This window comes from Haliotis cracherodii, unplaced genomic scaffold (genome assembly GCF_022045235.1).
Source record: "Haliotis cracherodii isolate W230 unplaced genomic scaffold, xgHalCrac1.p SCAF_14, whole genome shotgun sequence".
Lineage (NCBI taxonomy): Eukaryota > Metazoa > Mollusca > Gastropoda > Lepetellida > Haliotidae > Haliotis > Haliotis cracherodii.
The window spans coordinates 30718563-30741639 of NW_027266269.1; the positions used below are offsets into that span (position 1 = coordinate 30718563).

General features: G+C 42.9%; 2 protein-coding genes across 2 annotated transcripts in view; one reads left to right on the forward strand and one right to left on the reverse strand.

Annotated features, from left to right (window-relative positions):
• Positions 1-15025, reverse strand: part of LOC139460357 (uncharacterized) — a 51728-nt gene extending 36703 nt beyond the window's left edge. The window contains exons 1-2 of the mRNA XM_071241846.1: positions 14927-15025; positions 13260-14537 (exon numbers count right to left, since the gene is read on the reverse strand). Of these exons, the coding sequence (XP_071097947.1) occupies positions 13260-14537; positions 14927-15025 (1377 nt within the window). The remainder of the gene's footprint in view (positions 1-13259; positions 14538-14926) is intronic.
• A 2243-nt stretch (positions 15026-17268) lies between these two features.
• Positions 17269-23077, forward strand: part of LOC139461189 (galactoside alpha-(1,2)-fucosyltransferase 2-like) — a 35678-nt gene continuing 29869 nt past the window's right edge. Inside the window, exon 1 of the mRNA XM_071242784.1 lies at positions 17269-17361. The gene's annotated coding sequence lies outside the window, so the exon portion shown is untranslated. The remainder of the gene's footprint in view (positions 17362-23077) is intronic.

Genomic DNA, 23077 nt, shown 5'->3' on the forward strand with positions numbered 1-23077 from the left:
TGTCATTGTATAATTTTCATTTGGCAAGGCGAATTTATTACCTGAATGTCCTTTATTGCAATATTCGTTTGACTGGTTTGCAAAATGTAATTTAGGCAGGGGAATACCACATAAACTGAAGGCTTTAGGAGCCGGTGCGTTGATCAGCGAACTAATTCAATAACATGGAATATGAAGAAGTAACATTTGTTGAGGCAATCGCTACATTTCATTGTTGAAATAGAGATGGATAAATCGTCTTTGCTCTAAACTCTGTCCTAAGTATTAAAGGTTCTTGTCCATCTCTGTTCGGCCGTGTGTCCCATGAAGACATTATAGATGAACTGCTGAATGTGAACACAAACCTGTCTGGGGTCCACAAAATGTATTATGTACAAGTCTTCACTGTGCAACGCTCAAACCAAATCAAATCACAGCCATCTGCTGACTACGTGCATTTGTGTTCATTTCTAACATTGCATTGGTCGTTACTCCGTTCATTGTTCCTAAGACCCGTGAAGAACCGTGGTAGAATAGGTCTTCAGCAACCCATGCTTGCCGTAAAAGGTGCCTATGCTTGTCGTAAAAGGCGACTGACGGGATCGGGTGGTCAGGCTCGCTGACCTCGTTGATGCATGTCATCAATCCCAATTGCGTGGATCGATACTCATGATATTAATCACTGGATTGTCTGGTCCTGACTCGATTATTTACAGACCGCCGTCATATAGCTGGATTATTGCTGAGTGCGGCGTTAAACAACAAACCACCCAACCGACCAGGTTTTGTTTTATCCCCTAATGCCGAGCGTCTGGAACAGATACACCAACTACCATTTTAAAAAATACCACGGAGGCCTTCCAGTTTGACCAGTATTCTGTCATCATGTTTATGTCTTGTCCCATATATATATATATGCGAAAAACTAAAACCTTGTTGCAATCGGGAATACCCTGATACACTGGTACATTACAAGGTACTAACAAAATAAATATACATTTTTACGATGGTTTATCAGATCTACCATAGTTGGAATGGATGCTCAAATACAACCTAACTTATCTAATGATAACCTAGTTTTATAAAAAGACCTATCCTTGTCAATTTTAAATCGATATCAACTAAAGATTATGCCTGGAATACGTCATCTAATGGTTTGTGAAGTCACGTGGAAAAAAATGGCACTGATTCCGAAACACATTGTTTAAATTGTTGTCACGACAACGATTGATTATTTTTAAAGATTTTTATTCTCTTCTTATTTCTCCTTGCGTACCTTGTCAATAGTATTGACCTTTCACGATTCTCATATCAAAGTCGGGGATGTCACTGTCCAATATAACATCAAACACCACACTTCAAAGATGAACCGACGTCTTAAGACGAGTTCTCGAAGTCGTCTAAACTCCACTTAATTAAATACACAAAGGCGTCATGGCCTAAAACAGGAATTGAAATCGATTGCCGAATGTTGCAGGTATGCGTAGGCGTGAAGAATATTCCATTAAAAAAATGGTGTTTGAGATTGTGTTTTATACATGTACATATAACTGGCCCAGCCGTCTAACATCAAGGAATATAATAGAGGCGTGGTGGTTCAAGACATACTTGGAGACTGACATGGCATAGAATATGTTCGTAGTGACGCCCGTCTTACACAGAGACCATGCCAATGCTGGTCGGGTTCACCAATGCTGGTGGGTTTCACCAATGCTGGTAGGGTTCACCAATGTTGTGGGTTTCACCAATGCTGTGTGTTTCACCAATGCTGTTGGGTTCACCAATGCTGGTAGGTTCACCAATGCTGGTAGGGTTCACCAATGCTGTTGGTTTCACCAATGCTGTGTGTTTCACCAATGCTGGTAGGGTTCACCAATGCTGGTGGGGTTCACCAATGCTGGTAGGGTTCACCAATGCTGGTGGGGTTCACCAATGCTGGTGGGGTTCAGCAATTCTGGTAGGGTTTCACCAATGCTGGTGGGGTTCACCAATGTTGTGGGTTTCACCAATGCTGTGTGTTTCACCAATGCTGTGTGTTTCACCAATGCTGGTGGGGTTCACCAATGTTGTGGTTTCACCAATGCTGGTGGGGTTTCACCAATGCTGGTAGGGGTTCACCAATGCTGTGTGTTTCACCAATGCTGGTAGGGTTCACCAATGCTGTGTGTTTCACCAATGCTGGTAGGGTTCACCAATGCTGGTGGGGTTCACCAATGCTGGTAGGTTCACCAATGCTGGTGGGGTTCACCAATGTTGGTGGGTTTCACCAATGCTGGTAGGGTTTCACCAATGCTGGTGGGGTTCACCAATGTTGTGGGTTTCACCAATGCTGTGGGGTTCACCAATGCTGGTAGGGTTCACCAATGCTGGTACAGGCCGAAGAAATGCTGGTAGGGTTCACCAATGCTGGTAGGGTTCACCAATGCTGGTAGGTTCACCAATGCTGGTGGGGTTCACCAATGTTGGTGGGTTTCACCAATGCTGGTAGGGTTTCACCAATGCTGGTGGGGTTCACCAATGTTGTGGGTTTCACCAATGCTGTGGGGTTCACCAATGGTGGTAGGGTTCACCAATGCTGGTACAGGCCGAAGAAATGCTGGTAGGGGTTCACCAATGCTGTGTGTTTCACCAATGCTGGTAGGGTTTCACCAATGCTGGTAGGGTTTCACCAATGCTGGTAGGGTTCACCAATGCTGTGTGTTTCACCAATGCTGGTAGGGTTCACCAATGCTGGTGGGGTTCAGCAATGCTGGTGGGGTTCAGCAATGCTGGTAGGGGTTCACCAATGCTGTGTGTTTCACCAATGCTGTGTGTTTCACCAATGCCGGTAGGGGTTCACCAATGCTGTGTGTTTCACCAATGCTGGTAGGGTTCACCAATGCTGGTGGGGTTCACCAATGCTGGTAGGTTCACCAATGCTGGTGGGGTTCAGCAATGCTGGTGGGGTTCAGCAATGCTGGTAGGGTTTCACCAATGCTGGTGGGGTTCACCAATGTTGTGGGTTTCACCAATGCTGTGGGGTTCACCAATGCTGGTAGGGTTCACCAATGCTGGTACAGGCCGAAGAAATGAATCACTTGTTGTGTTCATCACTTTACTAAATAATTAGTCATGAAACATCGTGAATACCCGTGAGTGTCATCTGCAAGTCACTACGGTTTTGTTGTTATGAGCATGTTACGCAGTAATTAATCCGTAAGGTATCCATTTTCATCTTTAAGTGTGAAACCCTTTTCACCAAATCTTGGATGTGCATTTTGCTAATTTACAATTAAAGTTGTCTTTGTGGTTCTCTAAACAACCAGTCAGATACATCCACAATTAATGCAATGCATTTGCTGTCAAATTTCAACCTAACGCCGCAAGCAGTAATATCCTAGTTGTGACCTGAACGACCCGTGAAGATCCGGGGTGGAATAGGTCTTCAGCAACCCATACTTGCCATAAAAGGCGACTACGCTTGTCGTAAAAGGCGACTAACGGGATCGGGTGGTCAGGCTCGCTGACTTGGTTGATACATGTCATCGATCCCAATTGCGTAGATCGATGCTCATGAGGTCAATCACTGGATTGTCTGGTCCAGACTCGATTATTTACAGACCGCCGTCATATAGGTGGAATATTGCTGAGTACGGCGTTAAACAACAATCAATCTATCAATGTATGACCTGAACAGGGAAACCAGTGACCGGTATTAAGACCAATCAACCAAGTCACCGAGCCTGACCACCGAACTATATAATCTCTTCTTACTACTTGCATATTTGCTGGAGAGCTTTTCTATCCAGGATTCCAGTTGGTGGTCACCAAGCAGTAACGTTGTACATAACTGAAAATAAAGGCGATTTGCTATTTCAAGCAAATGTATTCCTAAAAAAATAGAGGAGTTGAAAAAATATCATAAAGACCAAAGAGACTTGGTCACATTGAAAGCCAGTAAATCAGTGAGGTGAGGTGAGGTGAGGTGAGGTGAGGTGAGGTGAGGTGAGGTGAGGTGAGGTGAGGTGAGGTGAGGTGAGGTGAGGTGAGGTGAGGTGAGGTGAGGTGCAATTGGGTTTAACGTCGCGTCCAAGATTATTGCACTTATATAGCGACGTGCATGCACGCGTGTATGTGTGTGGCTGCTTGTACTAGTCGGGACTGATGCCGATTTATAGTGCTAGCCCACTGAGATACCATGCCGCAGTTTAACATGAATACCCCACTCAGACACAGTATACTGACTCCGAGCCGACCAGTCCTTGTTTTAGCCCCTTAATGCCGAGAGCCAGTCAGGGTAACAACAAGTAACATCTTTTAACGTCTTTTGGTGTGACGCGACCGGGGATCGAACCCCGGATCTTCCGCTCACCAGGCATACGCTCTAGCACTAGACCACGGAGGCGGTCAGTAAAGCATAAAGCAATCTCCAGCTCATTATAAACATATTGCTGGATATTATCCTCTCTGTTCGTTGTTCAACTCTCACACTCTGCAATATCCCATATATCTGACGACGGCCTATAGATACTCAAGTCTAGACCAGACAATCCAATGATTCATACGACCCATCCCGTTAAGATACGAAAACAGGCTATGAAGAAGTCGCCTAGTCTTACCACCCATTTAGTCGCCTCTCACAGCCAACATACACGGCCTGGCTGGGGACCAATTTAAGCCGGAATCCCCGGAGTTTTAACGCTTAAAGAATCGCCCAATAACACTAAATTCCATTCTACCGTATCATCAAATCTCTCCAGTGTTTCAATGTTTAAAAGCGTCGATAAATCCTTCTCCTGTAAGAATAAACATAACTGCATCCCAATCACATACATCTGTTGCTGCAATCTTGTTTTTAGGTTATTAAGAAGCACAGGTCGTTACGAAAATGTCCAAATAAAGAAACCAATGAGACATATGTCTCAGTACACTGGAATTGAAGCCATAAATAGCTTGACGCCTCGGAAGAACGGAATATTAGGTTAGCCAAATTGACAATTGCCGTCATCATGGTTAAGGCGATGAAGTCGCTCCATGCCTAAACTTTAGTAATCAATAAATGTATCGCCAGAAACAGCAAGGAACTCGTTGAAATATTATAATAATATTATCATTTATCTTTCAAGGTAATGGCCATGAGTTTTTCTGTTTCCTTTGCTTTGTCGGTTTCTTTGAACAAAACAATTAGACTGGAAGCAAATATACTTACTTTCTTAGTGTTGCACAAACATGGCCCGTTTCATTCCCAGCAAAACGTCTTGTAGCAATGGCTGACAATGGTCTGTAAAATTATTATAGATAATTATATCTGATGGGATGTGGTTATGGTCATTCTTTCAGAAGAAGGATTTATTTAATTTATTTTATGGACGCTTTTAAACACTGAAACACTAGAGAGATTTGATAATACAGTAGAATGGAATTAATTGACGTTAAATAATTACAATCATTATAAAATAGTTTGTTAGATTTTTCAAACATCAATCCACACCCTCCACCAAATATCACAAAAAATCGTACAGATGAATCGACCATCCACCATGCCATGGATAAAATACCCTATTCCCCGTCGACAACACAGAAACAGTGTTATGGAACCTAGGAGGCAACAGCGCCCGATATCACATAGATACTTGCAAGGGTCTCTCAAATTGGCAGATTGTCTTGCAGCATGTTTCGCACAACAGAAAGGGAGGTTTTTTACTAGTCCAAAAGTGTTATATCCTTCATCAAAGCATTTTCTCAAACACGATATGGCGTTTTGTTAAAGAGAACAAAAAATCAAGTATTATCATTGTAAAGGAGATAATCGATGCAGGAGATGTTGTTTGTAGCTCTTTTACATTATTTCTGAATTACTCTACATAAGTGCTTGATAAATTTAATTTAATTTTCTGCATTAAGGACAGACACCATCTTCCTAGATGATTACTTGGGGTATAATACCTGGTCTTCTTTGATGTTGTTTAAAGCTATACTCAGCAATATTCCAGCTATGTGACGGATTGGGAAGGTTTCTACAGGTCCGTTAGTGTTATATCGTTCATCAAAGGAATTTCTCAAACACGATTTCGGCGTTTTCTTTAAGAAATGACAACATCACGCTAAGATCAAAGGCACATGCTGACCCCCTACAGGATAACTTGCCATATTCATAAAATGAAATTGTATAATAAAAAGCGACAAAGCAATTTCCATAATCTTCAGAAATCTCTCCCAGAAGCAGAGTCTATTGTATGATTCCGACTATATCACAGTCATGTGTCTATGGACCCGTGAAGATCTGGGGTAGAACAGGTCTTTAGCAACCCATGCTTGCAGTAAAAGGCGGCTATGCTTGTCGTAAGAGGCGACTAACGGGATCGGGTGGTCAGACTCGCTGACTTGGTGGATGCATGTCATGGTATCCCAATTACGTGGGTCGCTATATGGCAGAAATAATGTCGATGCGACACTCACTCACCCCAATTTCGTGGATCGATGCTCATGATATCAATCACCGGATTTCTGGTCCAGATTCGAATATTTACAGACCCCCGTGATATGGCTGGAATATTGCCGGCTGCGGAGTTAAACAAGAAACAAACAAAAACATGTTGCTATGAAAAAGGTGTTGATACCAAGCATCCATCTAAGAATCTACAATTTTATTTGTGGATTGATCGGTCCAAGCCCTCTGACTCGATATGTTCGTGAGCTGGAGCTACAGATATTTATACACCTTTCCAGGGCCACATATGCCAATATGTCACGTATCAGAACCACATCCCCAATTTCCTTGTAACCAGTGAAGGGTTAGTCACGCTGCTATATTACCATCTTATATCTGTAGGGGATACGGGTGAACCAGTCTAAGGCGCTGCGATTCGCTGTGTAGAGTTGCGTCCCTTGGGCACGCCAGAAACCTATGATTGTGGATTCGAATCCCGATTATGTTTCTAGGTTGTCAGCACCATACCCGTGTTCGTGGGTTTCACCGAAGTGGTAAACGTCTGAGACCTGCATCACTTCGGGCTTTCCTCCCATATTAAGCTGACACGCCGTGATATAACTGGAATACTATTAAAAGCGGCGTTAAACCCAACTCACTCACTTACTCACACACTTCAATCCCGTAAATCGATATGCAGTTGATGTAGATGATGTGATTGTTACATACTGTTAGTTTGGTGTGGATAACCTCGTGCTGACCGGTGTCAAGGTTAAGTTTAGTATTTCCTGAATATTCTCACAAACAGACCCGTGAAGATACGGGGTAGAATTAGTCTTCAGTTACCCATGGTTGCCGTAAAAGGCGACTATGCTTGTCGTAAGAGGCGACTAACGGGATCGGGTGGTCAGGCTCGCTGACTTGGTTGATGCATGTCATCGTATCTGGATTGCGCGGATCGATGCTCATGAGGTCAATCTCTGGATTGTCCGGTCCAGACTCGATTATTTACATACCGCCATCATATAGGTGGAATATTGCTGAGTGCGGCGTTAAACAACAAAAAACAAAACAAAACTTAAGGAAGAACAACACATCCCGTTTTAATTCTGGAACCCATTTGTATGCAACATCTCCGCAAAATGGTATTAGATTTTCGAAAACCCTGATATGTGGCCCATGGATTTGTCTGGGTATGTGTAGCATCAATACTTCGGAGACATACATATTGATTTTAACTGCTCCCAAACAGGCGGTCACATGACCTGAAGGTGTCACATGATTTTTGGTTTGTTTGTTGTTTAACGCAACTCTTAGCAGTACTTCAGCTATATGACGGCGGCCTATAAATCATCGAATTTGGACCAGACAATCCAGTGATTGATATTCTGAACAAACGTCACAATCATAACATGCAATCAACTAAGTCGACAAACCGGACAGGCGATCCAATTAAACAAAAAACCAACCAACCAAATCTCACAAACATCAAAATAAATTAATACCGTTTCTCCCAAAACAGATTGCTGTATTTCGCCCACTTTTGGATGCGATCGTTCGACTGATCCGTTTATCTGTGTTGCCGAGCTATATTCAAGAATAAAATTCACGACGTCATCAAGATACGAGCGTGTGTTCGAATCTCCAGAAGTGGAATCATAATAGAACGAGGTCTTATCGTGAAATAAACCACGTCTCGTTGTTCGTTGTTTTTTGTGATTTATCCTGTAACTATCTCCTTGCTACTCTTCTGTCACTGACACAATCATACATCAGGAGATATATAAAGAGCAAATAATATAAGATCCACATTTCCAGCAAACATTGAAATAATTAATTTATATTACGCTATAGGACAATGTGGACCGAAAACTTTTAAATCTAAGTTGTTTTGTTGAATTTATCTGAATGGCTTTATAACAGACACGCGTTCCCTTTAAGAAAACATCGCATGTCAGTGATGGATCACGAACTTTTATTGAATTGTGTAACCTGAGATCATGGTCAATAAAACACGTGTGAATTCAGGGCTTGTGAGGGAAATGTATACAAACATGTTCAGGAGTGGAGTGTGGGGGCTAAAGCTTTAACCAAAAAAATAATGTTTCCTCTGAATGTACAATAAGAAATGTGTTTGGTGGATTTGCTGAATGTGCTGATATATTATGCTGTCAGAAAGCTTCTTTCACACACGCAGACCGACGCGGACCACCCAACCACTCCTCCAAACCACCAGCCCACTTGATCCAACCATCAACACGGACCTACCAACCTTCCACTCACTCCACCAGCCCACTTGATCCAACCATCAACACGGACCAATCCACCATCCACTCACTCCACTAAACCACCAGCCAACTTGATCCAACCATCAACACGGACCAGTCCACCATCCACTCACTCCACTAAACCACCAGCCCACTTGATCCAACCATCAACACGGACCAACCCACCATCCACTCACTCCGCTAAACCACCAGCCCACTTGATCCAACCATCAACACGGACCAACCCACCATCCACTCACTCCGCTAAACCACCAGCCCACTTGATCCAACCATCAACACGGACCTACCCACCATCTACTCACTCCACTAAACCACCAGCCAACTTGATCCAACCATCAACACGGACCAACCCACCATCCACTCACTCCACTAAACCACCAGCCCACTTGATCCAACCATCAACACGGACCTACCAACCATCCACTCACTCCACTAAACCACTAGCCCACTTGATCCAACCATCAACACGGACCTACCAACCATCCACTCACTCCACTAAACCACCAGCCCACTTGATCCAACAATCAACACGGACCAACCCACCATCCACTCACTCCACTAAACCACAAGCCCACTTGATCCAACCATCAACACGGACCAACCCACCATCTACTCACTCCACTAAACCACAAGCCCACTTGATCCAACCATCAACACGGACCAACCCACCATCCACTCACTCCACTAAACCACTAGCCAACTTGATCCAACCATCAACACGGACCAACCCACCATCCACTCACTCCACTAAACCACTAGCCCACTTGATCCAACCATCAACACGGACCTACCAACCATCCACTCACTCCACTAAACCACTAGCCCACTTCATCCAACCATCAACACGGACCTACCAACCATCCACTCACTCCACTAAACCACTAGCCAACTTGATCCAACAATAAACACGGACCAATCCACCATCCACTCACTCCACTAAACCACTAGCCAACTTGATCCAACCATCAACACGGACCAACCCACCATCCACTAAACCACTAGCCCACTTGATCCAACCATCAACACGGACCTACCACCATCCACTCACTCCACTAAACCACTAGCCAACTTGATCCAACCATCAACACGGACCTACCAACCATCCACTCACTCCACTAAACCACCAGCCCACTTCATCCAACCATCAACACAGACCTACCAACCATCCACTCACTCCACTAAACCACTAGCCTACTTGATCCAACAATAAACACGGACCAATCCACCATCCACTCACTCCACTAAACCACTAGCCGACTTGATCCAACCATCAACATGGACCTACCCACCATCCACTCACTCCACCAAACCACTAGCCCACTTGATCCAACCATCAACACGGACCAACCCACCATCCACTAAACCACTAGCCCACTTGATCCAACCATCAACACAGACCTACCAACCATCCACTCACTCCACTAAACCACAAGCCCACTTGATCCAACCATCAACACGGACCAACCCACCATCCACTAAACCACTAGCCAACTTGATCCAACCATCAACACGGACCAACCCACCATCCACTCACTCCACTAAACCACAAGCCCACTTGATCCAACCATCAACACAGACCTACCAACCATCCACTCACTCCACTAAACCACTAGCCGACTTGATCCAACCATCAACATGGACCTACCCACCATCCACTCACTCCACCAAACCACTAGCCCACTTGATCCAACCATCAACACGGACCAACCCACCATCCACTAAACCACAAGCCCACTTGATCCAACCATCAACACAGACCTACCAACCATCCACTCACTCCACTAAACCACTAGCCAACTTGATCCAACCATCAACATGGACCTACCCACCATCCACTCACTCCACTGAACCACTAGCCAACTTGATCCAACCATCAACACGGACCAATCCACCATCCACTCAATCCACTAAACCACCAGCCCACTTGATCCAACCATCAACACGGACCAATCCACCATCCACTCACTCCACTGAACCACTAGCCAACTTGATCCAACCATCAACACGGACCTACCAACCATCCACTCACTCCACTAAACCACTAGCCCACTTGATCCAACCATCAACACGGACCAACCCACCATCCACTCACTCCACTAAACCACTAGCCAACTTGATCCAACCATCAACACGGACCAACCCACCATCCACTCACTCCACTAAACCACTAGCCGACTTGATCCAACCATCAACATGGACCTACCCACCATCCACTCACTCCACCAAACCACTAGCCCACTTGATCCAACCATCAACACGGACCTACCCACCATCCACTAAACCACTAGCCCACTTGATCCAACCATCAACACAGACCTACCAACCATCCACTCACTCCACTAAACCACAAGCCCACTTGATCCAACCATCAACACGGACCAACCCACCATCCACTAAACCACTAGCCAACTTGATCCAACCATCAACACGGACCAACCCACCATCCACTCACTCCACTAAACCACAAGCCCACTTGATCCAACCATCAACACAGACTTACCAACCATCCACTCACTCCACTAACCACTAGCCAACTTGATCCAACCATCAACATGGACCTACCCACCATCCACTCACTCCACTGAACCACTAGCCAACTTGATCCAACCATCAACACGGACCAACCCACCATCCACTCACTCCACTAAACCACAAGCCCACTTGATCCAACCATCAACATGGACCTACCCACCATCCACTCACTCCACTGAACCACCAGCCCACTTGATCCAACCATCAACACAGACCTACCAACCATCCACTCACTCCACTAAACCACTAGCCAACTTGATCCAACTATCAACACGGACCTACCAACCATCCACTCACCCCACTAAACCACCAGCCCACTTGATCCAACCATCAACACGGACCTACCAACCATCCACTCACTCCACTAAACCACTAGCCAACTTGATCCAACCATCAACACGGACCAATCCACCATCCACTCACTCCACTAAACCACTAGCCAACTTGATCCAACTATCAACACGGACCTACCAACCATCCACTCACCCCACTAAACCACCAGCCCACTTGATCCAACCATCAACACGGACCTACCAACCATCCACTCACCCCACTAAACCACCAGGCCACTTGATCCAACCATCAACACGGACCTACCAGCCATCCACTCACTCCACTAAACCACAAGCCCACTTGATCCAACCATCAACACGGACCAATCCACCATCCACTCACTCCACCAAACCACTAGCCCACTTGATCCAACCATCAACACGGACATACCAACCATCCACTCGCTCCGCTAAACCACTAGCCCACTTGATCCAACCATCAACACGGACAAACCAACCATCCACTCACTCCACTAAACCACAAGCCCACTTGATCCAACCATCAACACGGACCTACCAACCATCCACTCACTCCACTAAACCACAAGCCCACTTGATCCAACCATCAACACGGACCTACCAACCACCCACTCACTCAACTAAACCAATCAATAATCGATTCTGGACAAGACAATCCAGTGATTGACAGCATGAGCATCGATCCACGCATTTGGGATCGATGACATGTATCAACCAAGTCAGCGAGCCTGATCACCCGATCCCGTTAGTCGTCTCTTACGGCAAGCATAGTCGCCTATTACGGCAAGCATGGGTTGCTGAAGACCTATTCTATCCCAGATCTGTTGTAAGTCCACGACAGGTACAGTACATACATACCCTACGTCTTATCATTCTGGTTCTGGCGGAATTGGCACCAGTTAACACCGTCTATCAGAGACATGACTGAGACACAGGTCTCAGTGGTCCTTAGCTCTGGAATTACACACATAAATTCAGCCTCCAAAGAATTGAATATCAGGTTTGCGAAATAGACAATTCCAGTCTCCATTAGCATATACATTAAAATGATAAACGAAAGTAAAACGCTGATGTTTATGACGTTTGATTAGTTTATGACGCTAGTGTTTGTGTGTACTTATATCTGGCTCCATGTGATTAGTCTGGCGAAGAAAATCCAACTTTGTGCGAAGACCTGGTGCCATCACTGATTTCAAGTTTTCCATTTACAAAATTTTCACTCCTATTTTGACCCTTACGCACAATGGAATCTGTTTCGGCGGACAATTGATTGGCTATTCTCTGACGTTCTATATTTACATGCGAATACATGTGATGTCAAAGGTGCCATGTTGTCTGCATGACAATCTGCAATGTGTTTCAGGAATCAGTAGATTATATTAGAAGGTCCATGGTGTGGGTGGTGATTTAGTTTGTTATGTCAGTGCCTTCTCAAGATATGACAGCGGGCTAAGAACTACTTTCACAATGTAAAGCATCATTCACAAAATATACCTGTGGATTCGGAAACTGTAACGTGTATTATTGGTCATAGTGACAAAGAGGCGAAATTTTCAGAATTACAGCCATTTATTAAGTATTATATTTCAAAGAAGAAGAAAGTGTATTCTCCTTGTTGGCACTGTCAAATTCAAAAGGGCGCACACCTGAACATTTGGAAAAGAAAACAATTCTATCCCTGCAATTGCAAAAACCTGCTTCCAAATATTTGGCGAGTAATGTCTTTGTAATAATATGGACATGTTGATGGTTTGATGGAGCGGGTGATTGTTTGATGAAGTAAGGTGATGGTTTGATGGAGTGGGTTGGTGCTTTGATGGAGTGTGTTGGTGGTTTGATGGAGTAGGTTTGTGGTTTGACGGAATGGATTGGTGGTTTGATGAAGTTGATTAGTGGTTTAATAGAGTGGGCTGGTGGTCTGATGGTGTTGGTTGGTGGTTTGATGAAGTGTGTTGGTTGTTTGATGGATCGGATGGATAGTTTGATGAAGTTGGTTGGTGGTTTGATGGAATGTGTGTTTGTAGTTTGATGAAGTGGGTTGGTGGTTTGATGGAGTCGGTTGGTGGTTTGGTGGAGCGGATGGATTGCTGGATGAAAAGTGTGTTTGTGGTTTGTTGAGTGTGTTTGTAGTTTGATGAAGTGGTTTGGTGGTTTGATGGAGTAGGTTGGTTTGATGGAGTGAGATGGTGTTTTGATAGATTGGGTTTGTGGTTTGATGAAGTGGGTTGGTAGTTTGCTGGAGTGGGTTGGTGGTTTGATGGAGCCGATGGATAGTTTGCTGAAGCTGGTTGGTGGTTTGCTGGAGTTGGTTTGTGGTTTGCTGGAATGTGTGTGTGGTTTGATTGAGTGGGTTGGTGGTTTGATGAAGTGGGTTGGTGTTTTGATAGAGTGGGTTGGTGGTTTGATAGAGTGGGTTGGTGGTTTGATGAAGTGGGTTGGTGGTTTGATGGAGTTGGTTGGTGGTTTGATGGAGTAAGATGGTGTTTTGATAGAGTGGGTTGGTGGTTTGATAGAGTGGGTTGGTGGTTTGATGGAGTAAGATGGTGTTTTGATAGAGTGGGTTGGTGGTTTGATAGAGTGGGTTGGTGGTTTGATGGAGTAAGATGGTGTTTTGATAGAGTGGGTTGGTGGTTTGATAGAGTGGGTTGGTGGTTTGATGAAGTGGGTTGGTGGTTTGATGGAGTTGGTTGGTGGTTTGATGGAGTAAGATGGTGTTTTGATAGAGTGGGTTGGTGGTTTGATAGAGTGGGTTGGTGGTTTGATGGAGTAAGATGGTGTTTTGATAGAGTGGGTTGGTGGTTTGATAGAGTGGGTTGGTGGTTTGATGGAGTAAGATGGTGTTTTGATAGAGTGGGTTGGTGGTTTGATAGAGTGGGTTGGTGGTGCGATGGAGCTGGGTGGCGGTTGTGTGGAGTGTGTTGGTGGTTTGACGAAGTGTGTAGGTGGTTTGACGAAGCTGGTGGGCGGTAGGATGGTGTGGACTAGTACTGGTATTGCCGAATGATGGAAGGTGATTAACTAGACAAAGTACAACCTATCGCAATCATTTTCCGAGAAAAAGATACATTCCTGAACTTTGAAGGTACAAAGAAATCAATACTAAATGTGTGCTGTCGTGTCGTCGTCATTGATAGATTCTACATTTAATTAGAGGGCTTACTTTGAAGTCCTCTGATGTTAGTCAGCGACGATAATGTCAGGAGGTACTGTGAGAGAAGGTGATGTAGCTGTCTGCTGTCATCGAGGTCCGCATGTAACCGTTAGTCACCGCTTTCTTCAGCCTACGGGAAGCATCTTCCACAAGCGTTTTGAGAGAAACGCGATAGACCAATCAGAGTGATGATAGTTATGTCGGCCAGACATTCTCTTAGAAACATGCACTTGTTGTTTTGTTTCTAAAAGCGTACCAGGTTGACATTCACAGGTTGTGCACAGAACTGTTTCCAAATATTTAATTGTCTGACTGCTAATAACGACTGTGCTATTCCTCTACACTCCGCAGCCATGTTGCAAGTGGTAGCAGCTGTCTAGCTTGTCGCCTTACCCGTACCCGGCCAGTGTCGTAACAAAGAGAATCAAATGTTCAAAGGTGAGTATTTGTTAAATGACATATAATTCTCGATGTCTACATCTATAATGACTGTGGTCGCTGTTATTAATTATTATTAGACCGGTGAAGACGCGGGGTGGCGTAGGTCTTCAGCAACCCATGCTTGTCATAAAAGGCGACTGTGCTTGTCGTAAGAGGCGACTAACGGGATCGGGTGGGCAGGCTCGCTGATTTGGTTGGTGCATGTCATCGTTGACCAATTGCGTGGATCGATGCTCACGATGTCAATGATAGGATTGTCTGGTCCAGACTCGATTAATTTTCAGACCGCCGACATATAGCTGGAATATCGCTACGTGCGGCGTTACACAACAAACAAAAAACAAACAAACAAAATTACATTTTATTCTGTGTGATGTGTTACTTTGCATTTCTTTCGACTGGTTCATGAGCTGTCGGCTTGGCGAGTGGTTCGTGCGTGTGCTCACAGGTTTAATAATCGCGGATTGATACTGTGCACGGCTGAATGAGGTTTTCCCCACGTAATCGTTCAACTAGATGTTTTCTGTCCTTAATGCAGAAAATTTAAATATAAACCTTTCATGCAAGTTATTGAGAGTAATCAAGAAATAAATGTACACGAATTAAAAACAAGATCTTGTGGTCCGCTCATCTTCTTTCCAATGATAATACTTGAGTTTGTGTTTCGTTTCACAAAACGCCACACCGTGTTTGAGAAAATCCTTTGATGGAGGATATAACACTATTGGCCCCATAAAAACCTTTCCAATCTGTTATGGCAAACATGCTGCTAGACAATCTGCCAATTTGAGAGATCCTTGAAAGTATTTGTGTGATATCGGGCGCTGTTGCCTCCTGGGTTGTCTGTACAATGTTTCTGTGTTGACGATAGTTCTGGCATTTTTAATTGTTCAGCTGTTGCACAACGTGAGGCCAGTTAAACATATACACGTTTCTCGTGACTGGTTTCATTACTGAGAGAGGATTTTATTTTTTACTTATCTTTTAAATAAGTAAAAATCCATAAAAGTACACGTGTTTGTAATGGACCATGCGTCCTCATTTAACCACGCCTCGTGCAGCTCGAATTATGAGCAGGCGGGTCAGAGGTCATGACTTGTATCCATGGGAATCTGCACTCTACGAATTGCATAGCCTGCGAAATAAGATAGAACTCAGACACAGCACACCGGTCCTAGTTGTATCCCCTTTATGCCGAGCGCCAGACAGGGTAACAACAATTGCCATCCTTTAACGCGGCCAGGGGTTCGAACCACCGACTTTTCGCTCTCCTGGCAGAAGCTCTATACACTCAGATGTGTTTGTTTGTTGTTTAACGCCGCACTAAGCAATATTCCAGCTGTACGACGGCGGTCTGAAAAAAAATCGAATCTGGACCAGACAATCCAGTGATTAATATCATGAGCATCGATCCACGCAATTGGGATCGATGACATGCATCAACAAAGTCAGCGAGCCTGAAGACCCGATCCCCTTATTCGCCTTTTACGACAAGCAGAGTCACCTTTTACGGCAAGCATGGGTTGCTGAAGACCTTTTCTACCCCGGAATCTTCATGGGTCCATACACTCACAGCATATATCGGTATATGGTCTCTAATACACTTGACCACATAGGGTTTAATAGTACAAAGAAAAAAACAAAATCAAACAACGCAAATAAACAACAAACAATAATCCACTCTCTTTAAGTCTCCCTCACAGAAAAGGCTTTGCGGTTAATAATCGAATTCCTCCTCAGTGAACAATTATAAAATCTGTTTCGTCTGACAGGCACATCGGTCCGTACACCCTGGTGCCACAGGAAGCTCATGTAGAACCCTCTCTGAGTCATTGGAGCGTGTAATGCCATGTTCACCTTGTCTAAAACCGTGTCTACACCGTCCTTATGATTGAATCCGATAAATCGATAACGGCCCTTCGAATCACGACAAGTAACGGCGCGATAAATCACTTTAGAGACACACCTGCCATCACGTCCACAATCACTGTATCCTACAGCCCATCAAATCGAACGAGAAACGAATAATACGGTTTTATTGACCTTATTCGTATGCACCGACTCACTGAAGAGCACACAGCGCGACGCTGCCTCGCTCTCTTACCGAGCTTTCCATGCGTTGCCTAGCAACGATCTCACTTCCAGGGAAGTCGGGATTTGGGAGATTTGTGGTCATTCTTGAAAGGCGTTTGTGGACAGAGGTTGTTCACGGAGACCAGGCCCGATGTAGACTTTGTGACATATGATACGGTAAGTTAACGCTTGTTTCATAATTCATCACCAATCCTTTGGAGACTGGAGCGGCTGTATCCCGCTGATGAGCGGTATCGATTGGTTGTTGTTATTGTTCCAAAGACGCACGTTCTGCTAGAACGGGTCTAGCCGATTCCGACGCTGATGCCAGTATGTCATGGCCTGTTACACTTCTCGTGTCACGTTAATCCACATCGTCGTTACGTGCTTGTCAATTTCAGTCTAATTCTTTGTACAATGTTTGGACTCGTTGTCAATGTCCATCGCAGAAGCAGACTCAAGTGTAGGAAATCCCGCTCACGTGTCAGATGAGATTGGCACCATTGTCACATTCATTCGAAGCAGTCTGGCTAGCGTGTCTGTAAACCAGTGTAGATTGCAGCATAACTAGCAAAGGCTTCGTCGTATCCGTTGGAATTTCGGGGTCGAATAGGTCCCCAACCAGCTTTGTGTGTCTTAAAAGGAGACCTAATGAATCAGCGGTCAGACTTGGTTGATTGTATGTCATCGTACCCCGACCGAGTGGACAGTTGCTCATAATATCAATTACTGGATTGTCTTATCCAGACTTAATTATTTACATGCCGTCTCGTCCTACCCCGACAAAGTAAATGGTTGCTCATAATATCAGTCTCAGATAATGAATGTCCCGTGCCCCCGTGAAGATCAGGGTTAGAAATTTTCTTCAGCAACCCTTCTTGAAGTAAGTGAGATCGGTTCTCAGATTGCTGATGCAGGTCATCGTCTCTCAGTGGCATAGAAAGATGCGTATGATGCCAGTCACTGGATTGTCTGGTCTAGACGCGATTATTTACAGTCGTCGTAGAGGCGAGATATTGCCGATTGTGGCGTTATGCAACACACTGTATATAAACCAGGTTTTTTTAGCTACTAATCTTCCAGTAAGTTTTCCTACAAATGTTTTTGTTCACGTCACGTGTAAAAAAATCGTATTAGTATATACTGGCAGTTTACAGACAACGAAATCTCTTCCATGACTTTTACCTGTGATAAAATAAGTAGATATTACCTTCACAGCTTCCAGTGTTTAATTATATCAACGGAATCGGACGCTTTAGATAAGTCCTCGAATATAGACGTCATTTGACTAATCGTCTTGGATACAATTTAAGCGTTATACAATGTATGTTACAACTTGTAACATTTGTAAGTTTTGGACTGTGGACATTATGGATGGCTGAATGAGTGAAAATGTTCTTTTTTTCCAATTTTAAGTGAAAAACAAATTATGAACCACTTCTTTGAGAGGCAATTAGAAGTTGGAGTACTAAGTAAGGATAGGTTTTATGGATGAACAACTTTTTTATTACATTTAGGAGCGACGTTTCAGTGTAGGTTCTTACACCCTTACGGGCAGACTGATGAATGTGATGAGAGCGTGTGGTGCATCACTAACTTGCACAGCAACAAAAGTGTAGGTTTCCGTTATCCGGAACCCTTCCAGATACCTTCAGCATCTTCAAATTTCTTGGTAATTTTCAGATATTTTTTTATGTGTTTCACACTTAAGTGAACAAAATGCAAAATGCGGATAACGGAAACTCATCAGCGGGATACAGCCGCTCCAGTCTCCAAAGGATTGGTGATGAAACACTCTTTTTGCTGTGTTGTTAGAACCTACACCGAAACGTCGCTCCTGATTGTAATAAAGAAGTTGTTCATCCATAAATCGTATCCTTACAAATTATGAACCAGTCTGTTTCCCAACATCTTTTTTTGCCATATGATTGTACAGTACAGTGTTACATCTCCCATGAACATCAGCTGGTGTCAATAGATTATCATAAAACACATCCCGATAACCTCCTCACCATGCCCGTGAATTAACCTTTACCCTACCAAATCATGGACTTCTGACATAATTAAGTACACTACGGAAGCCTTTTAGGGCCATTTTTTTCACGATTCTATCTTAAAATTTAAAGATACTAAGTTACTAAGATGAACTTGCAAGATACTAAATTGAAATTTCAAGATACTATCTTAAAATTTCAAGATACTAAGTTGAAATTTTGAAGATATAGAAGTTGAAATTTCAAGATACTATCAACTTATTATCTTGAAATTTCAAGATAGTATCGAAAAAAATTAGAAAACAAATGGCCCTTAAAGGCTTCCATAGGATCTTGAAATTTCAAGATTATTCACTTCAAATACATTTATACATCTTAGGATGTTAACTTATTATCTTGAAATTTCAACTTAGAATCTTGAAATTTCAACTTAATATCTTTAAATTTCAAGTTAGTATCTTGAAATTTGAACTTCTGTATCTTGAAATTTCAAGATAGTGTCTTGAAATTTCAACTTAGTTTCTTGAAATTTCAACTTAGTATCTTGACATTTCAAGATAGTATCGAAAAGAATTAAAAAAACAAATGGCCCTAAAAGGCTTCCGTAGTACAAATATATACATACGGCTAAACTATTTTTTTATTAGCAATGTAACCCTTTATAGATCGATGTTGTGGTTCTAGAAAAAATCAAATCATCCACTGTAGAAAGAGACTCAATTGAAGTGACCTAGTTGGACACAAGTTTGGCCGTTTTGTTGTTACTGATCCTAAGTGTAGTTGTGGTCATTATTACGATTTGTTTGTTTGTTTGTTGTTTAACGCCGCACTCAGCAATATTCCAGCTATATGACGGCGGTATGTAAATAATCGAGTCTGGACCAGACAATCCAGTGACTGACAGCATTTGCATTGATCCCCGCGATTGGGATACGATGACATGCATCAACCAAGTCAGCGAGCCTGCCCACCCGATCCCGTTAGTCGCCTCCTACGACAAGCTTAGTCACATTTTACTGCAAGCATCGGTTGCTGAAGACCTATTGTACCCCGAATCTTCACGGGTCTCATTAGTAATCCTTATTATTCATTTCAATGCAAAGATATACGGATATTCGATCAAATTTTTTTTTTTTATATAAAAAAAGTTATTGAATTAAAACCGTGTTGTTTGGAAATATAACTCTGTCATCTGAAACTAATATTAGACTAATCGAATCCGTTCTTGAATATTTTACCCTAACAAAACACTTTAAAAGCCTTTAAAGAATGTCAAACATTTGTTGTACTTAATATATATTTGATGTCGAACCTTTTATCATCCACTGTGTCTTGTGGTATATTATATAAATAATTTTGTGTCGGACACGTTGTTAAATAGGCATTGCGTCTGTTGACCAATTCATTTTGCTGAAAATAAAAATATTGTTTAAACCATATGAGTGAGTGGTATGGTTTTACGCCGCTTTTAGCAATATTCCAGCAATATCACGGCGGGGGACACCAGAAATGGGCTTCACACATTGTACCCATGTCGGGAATCGAACCCGGGTCTTCGGCGTGACGAGCGAACGCTTTAACTACTAGGCTACCCGACCGCCCGTATTTTATTTATGGCTAAAAGAGTCGAGAGGATCTTTAGGAAACTTTTCCGAGCTTCTGTATTCTTACTATGCACAGTTGACATATATGTTTAAAGCATTTACATATATTTTACAAAGTTATCTGAGTCAAATTCTTTGTCATGTTCAAATATAATAAAACGCCCCCGCCCCCCTTTAAACACTAGCATTTTCCACACATATTAGTCATGCCATTATAGAACATTGCCATGAATCCAAAAAAACATGCATATTTTGAAAGAAATCTTGAATTTGATAACTTTCATCACGGTTTATATAAGGTTTGCATTTTTATTTGTAAATTACGCAGATCATATGAAACCTCGTCCAATAAATGATAATTGAAAATATCAAATCTGGCGTAGGAAATCCTCCCTCATCCAACAATAAGATGAACACATTCGTATTTGTGCGTCCTTTGTAAATAGTGATTGTTGACCGACGCCATGGGCGCCTAACGGTTTATCATCATGCGATTTGTATACGTTATCTACATTGATTGTCTCGCCAAACAGAACTCTAGGCGCCTAGAGGTAAAATGCGATGTCAATATGTGTCACAATCAGGTCTCTAATATGTCAGTAATATATAACAGTTATTCTTTAATTATCATATTGCAATATGATTCCTGCATACTGATTTATGTCTTTGATTCGGTATTATATATTGAGTGAGTGAGTTTGGTTTAACGCCGCTTTTAACAGTATTCCTGTTATATCACGACGTGTCAGCGTAATGTGGAAGGAAAGCCAGAAGTGATGCAGGTCTTAGGCGTTAACTAGTATCACTTTGATGAAACCATCTACCATTGGTATAGTGCAGACAAAGTATTTTATATTGTCGTATTTGTATATGACTATATGTATGACAATACAACATTGGTTTGGTATTGCATAGTGACATGTGATATGTATATAGGACAATACAAAATTGGTAAATTGTGTTTGTTTCTTGTTTCTTTGTGTTCAACGTCGCACTCGGCAATATTCCAGCTATAGGATGTCGACCTATAAATAATCCTGTGACTGACACCTTGAGCATCGATCCGCGCAATTGGAATAAGATGATAAGAATCAACCAATGCAGCCAACCTGACCACCCGACACCGTTAGTCGCCTCTTACGTCAAGCATATTAGCCTTTTACGGCAAGCATGGGTTGCTGAAGACCTATTCTACCCCGGACGTTTGTTTGGTATTATATACTGAATCCAGATATATATGACTGTATATGAGACAGTACAGCAATGGCGTGGTATTATATACTAACATATACGACTGTATAAAGGACATTACAAAGCTGGTTCAGTATTATATACTGACATATATGACTACATATTGGTGTGATACTACATTCTAATGTAAGAGTGATTGAATGCTTTAGAGGTGACTGTTTGGGGCACTTTACTACAGCAATAAACCCGCAGGGATTCAGGGTTAGAATTAGTCCCCTATGCTTGTCCTAAGAGGCGACTAATGTGATCGTGTGGTCAGGCTCAGAATCTGTCAGGTCATATTTACATCGTAGTTTCTCGGGCGTTGACGTTTTGAATGCTGTATGATATCTGATAATTTGGTTGGTTGGTTGTTTCACGCCACACTCAGCAATATTTCAGCTATATGACGGCGGTCTGTAAATAATCGAGTCTGGACGAGACAATCAAGTGATTATTATCATGAGCATCGATCCACGCAATTGGGATCGATGACGTGCATCAACTAAGTCAGCGAGCCTGACCACCCGATCCCGTTAGTCGCCTTTTACGACAAGCAGAGTCGCCTTTTACGGCAAGCATGGGTTGCTGAAGACCTATTCTACCCCGGAATCTTATATCTGATAAACGTGAATGTGTATATTATGGTTGTACAGCATTGCTTTGGTAATATATACTGATAAACTTCCGGGCAAATTAAAGTAGATACCCATTTTTGATGTTTGCTAAATGAAACAAACAAGAAAAGGTTATTCGATGGTGATGTATTTAGTACACGTATCATGGTTCTGTTTTGGACCTTTAAGTTGTCAGTGTTTTGGCAACTGTTTTGTAACTTGGAACCTTTATGCGAACACCTGGTGTCCTTATTTTTAATAGTGGTTCAAGGAATCGGAATTCCAGATTTCAAGTGTATACCTTCTTTTGCCCGGCAGTGTATATACCATTGCAATTGTGTTAGAAAAGAGTACTGTATCAGTACAATAACCGAAATTGTTTGTTTGTTTGTTGTTTTACGCCGCACTCTTTGTCATGTTCAAATATAATAAAACGCCCCCGCTCCCC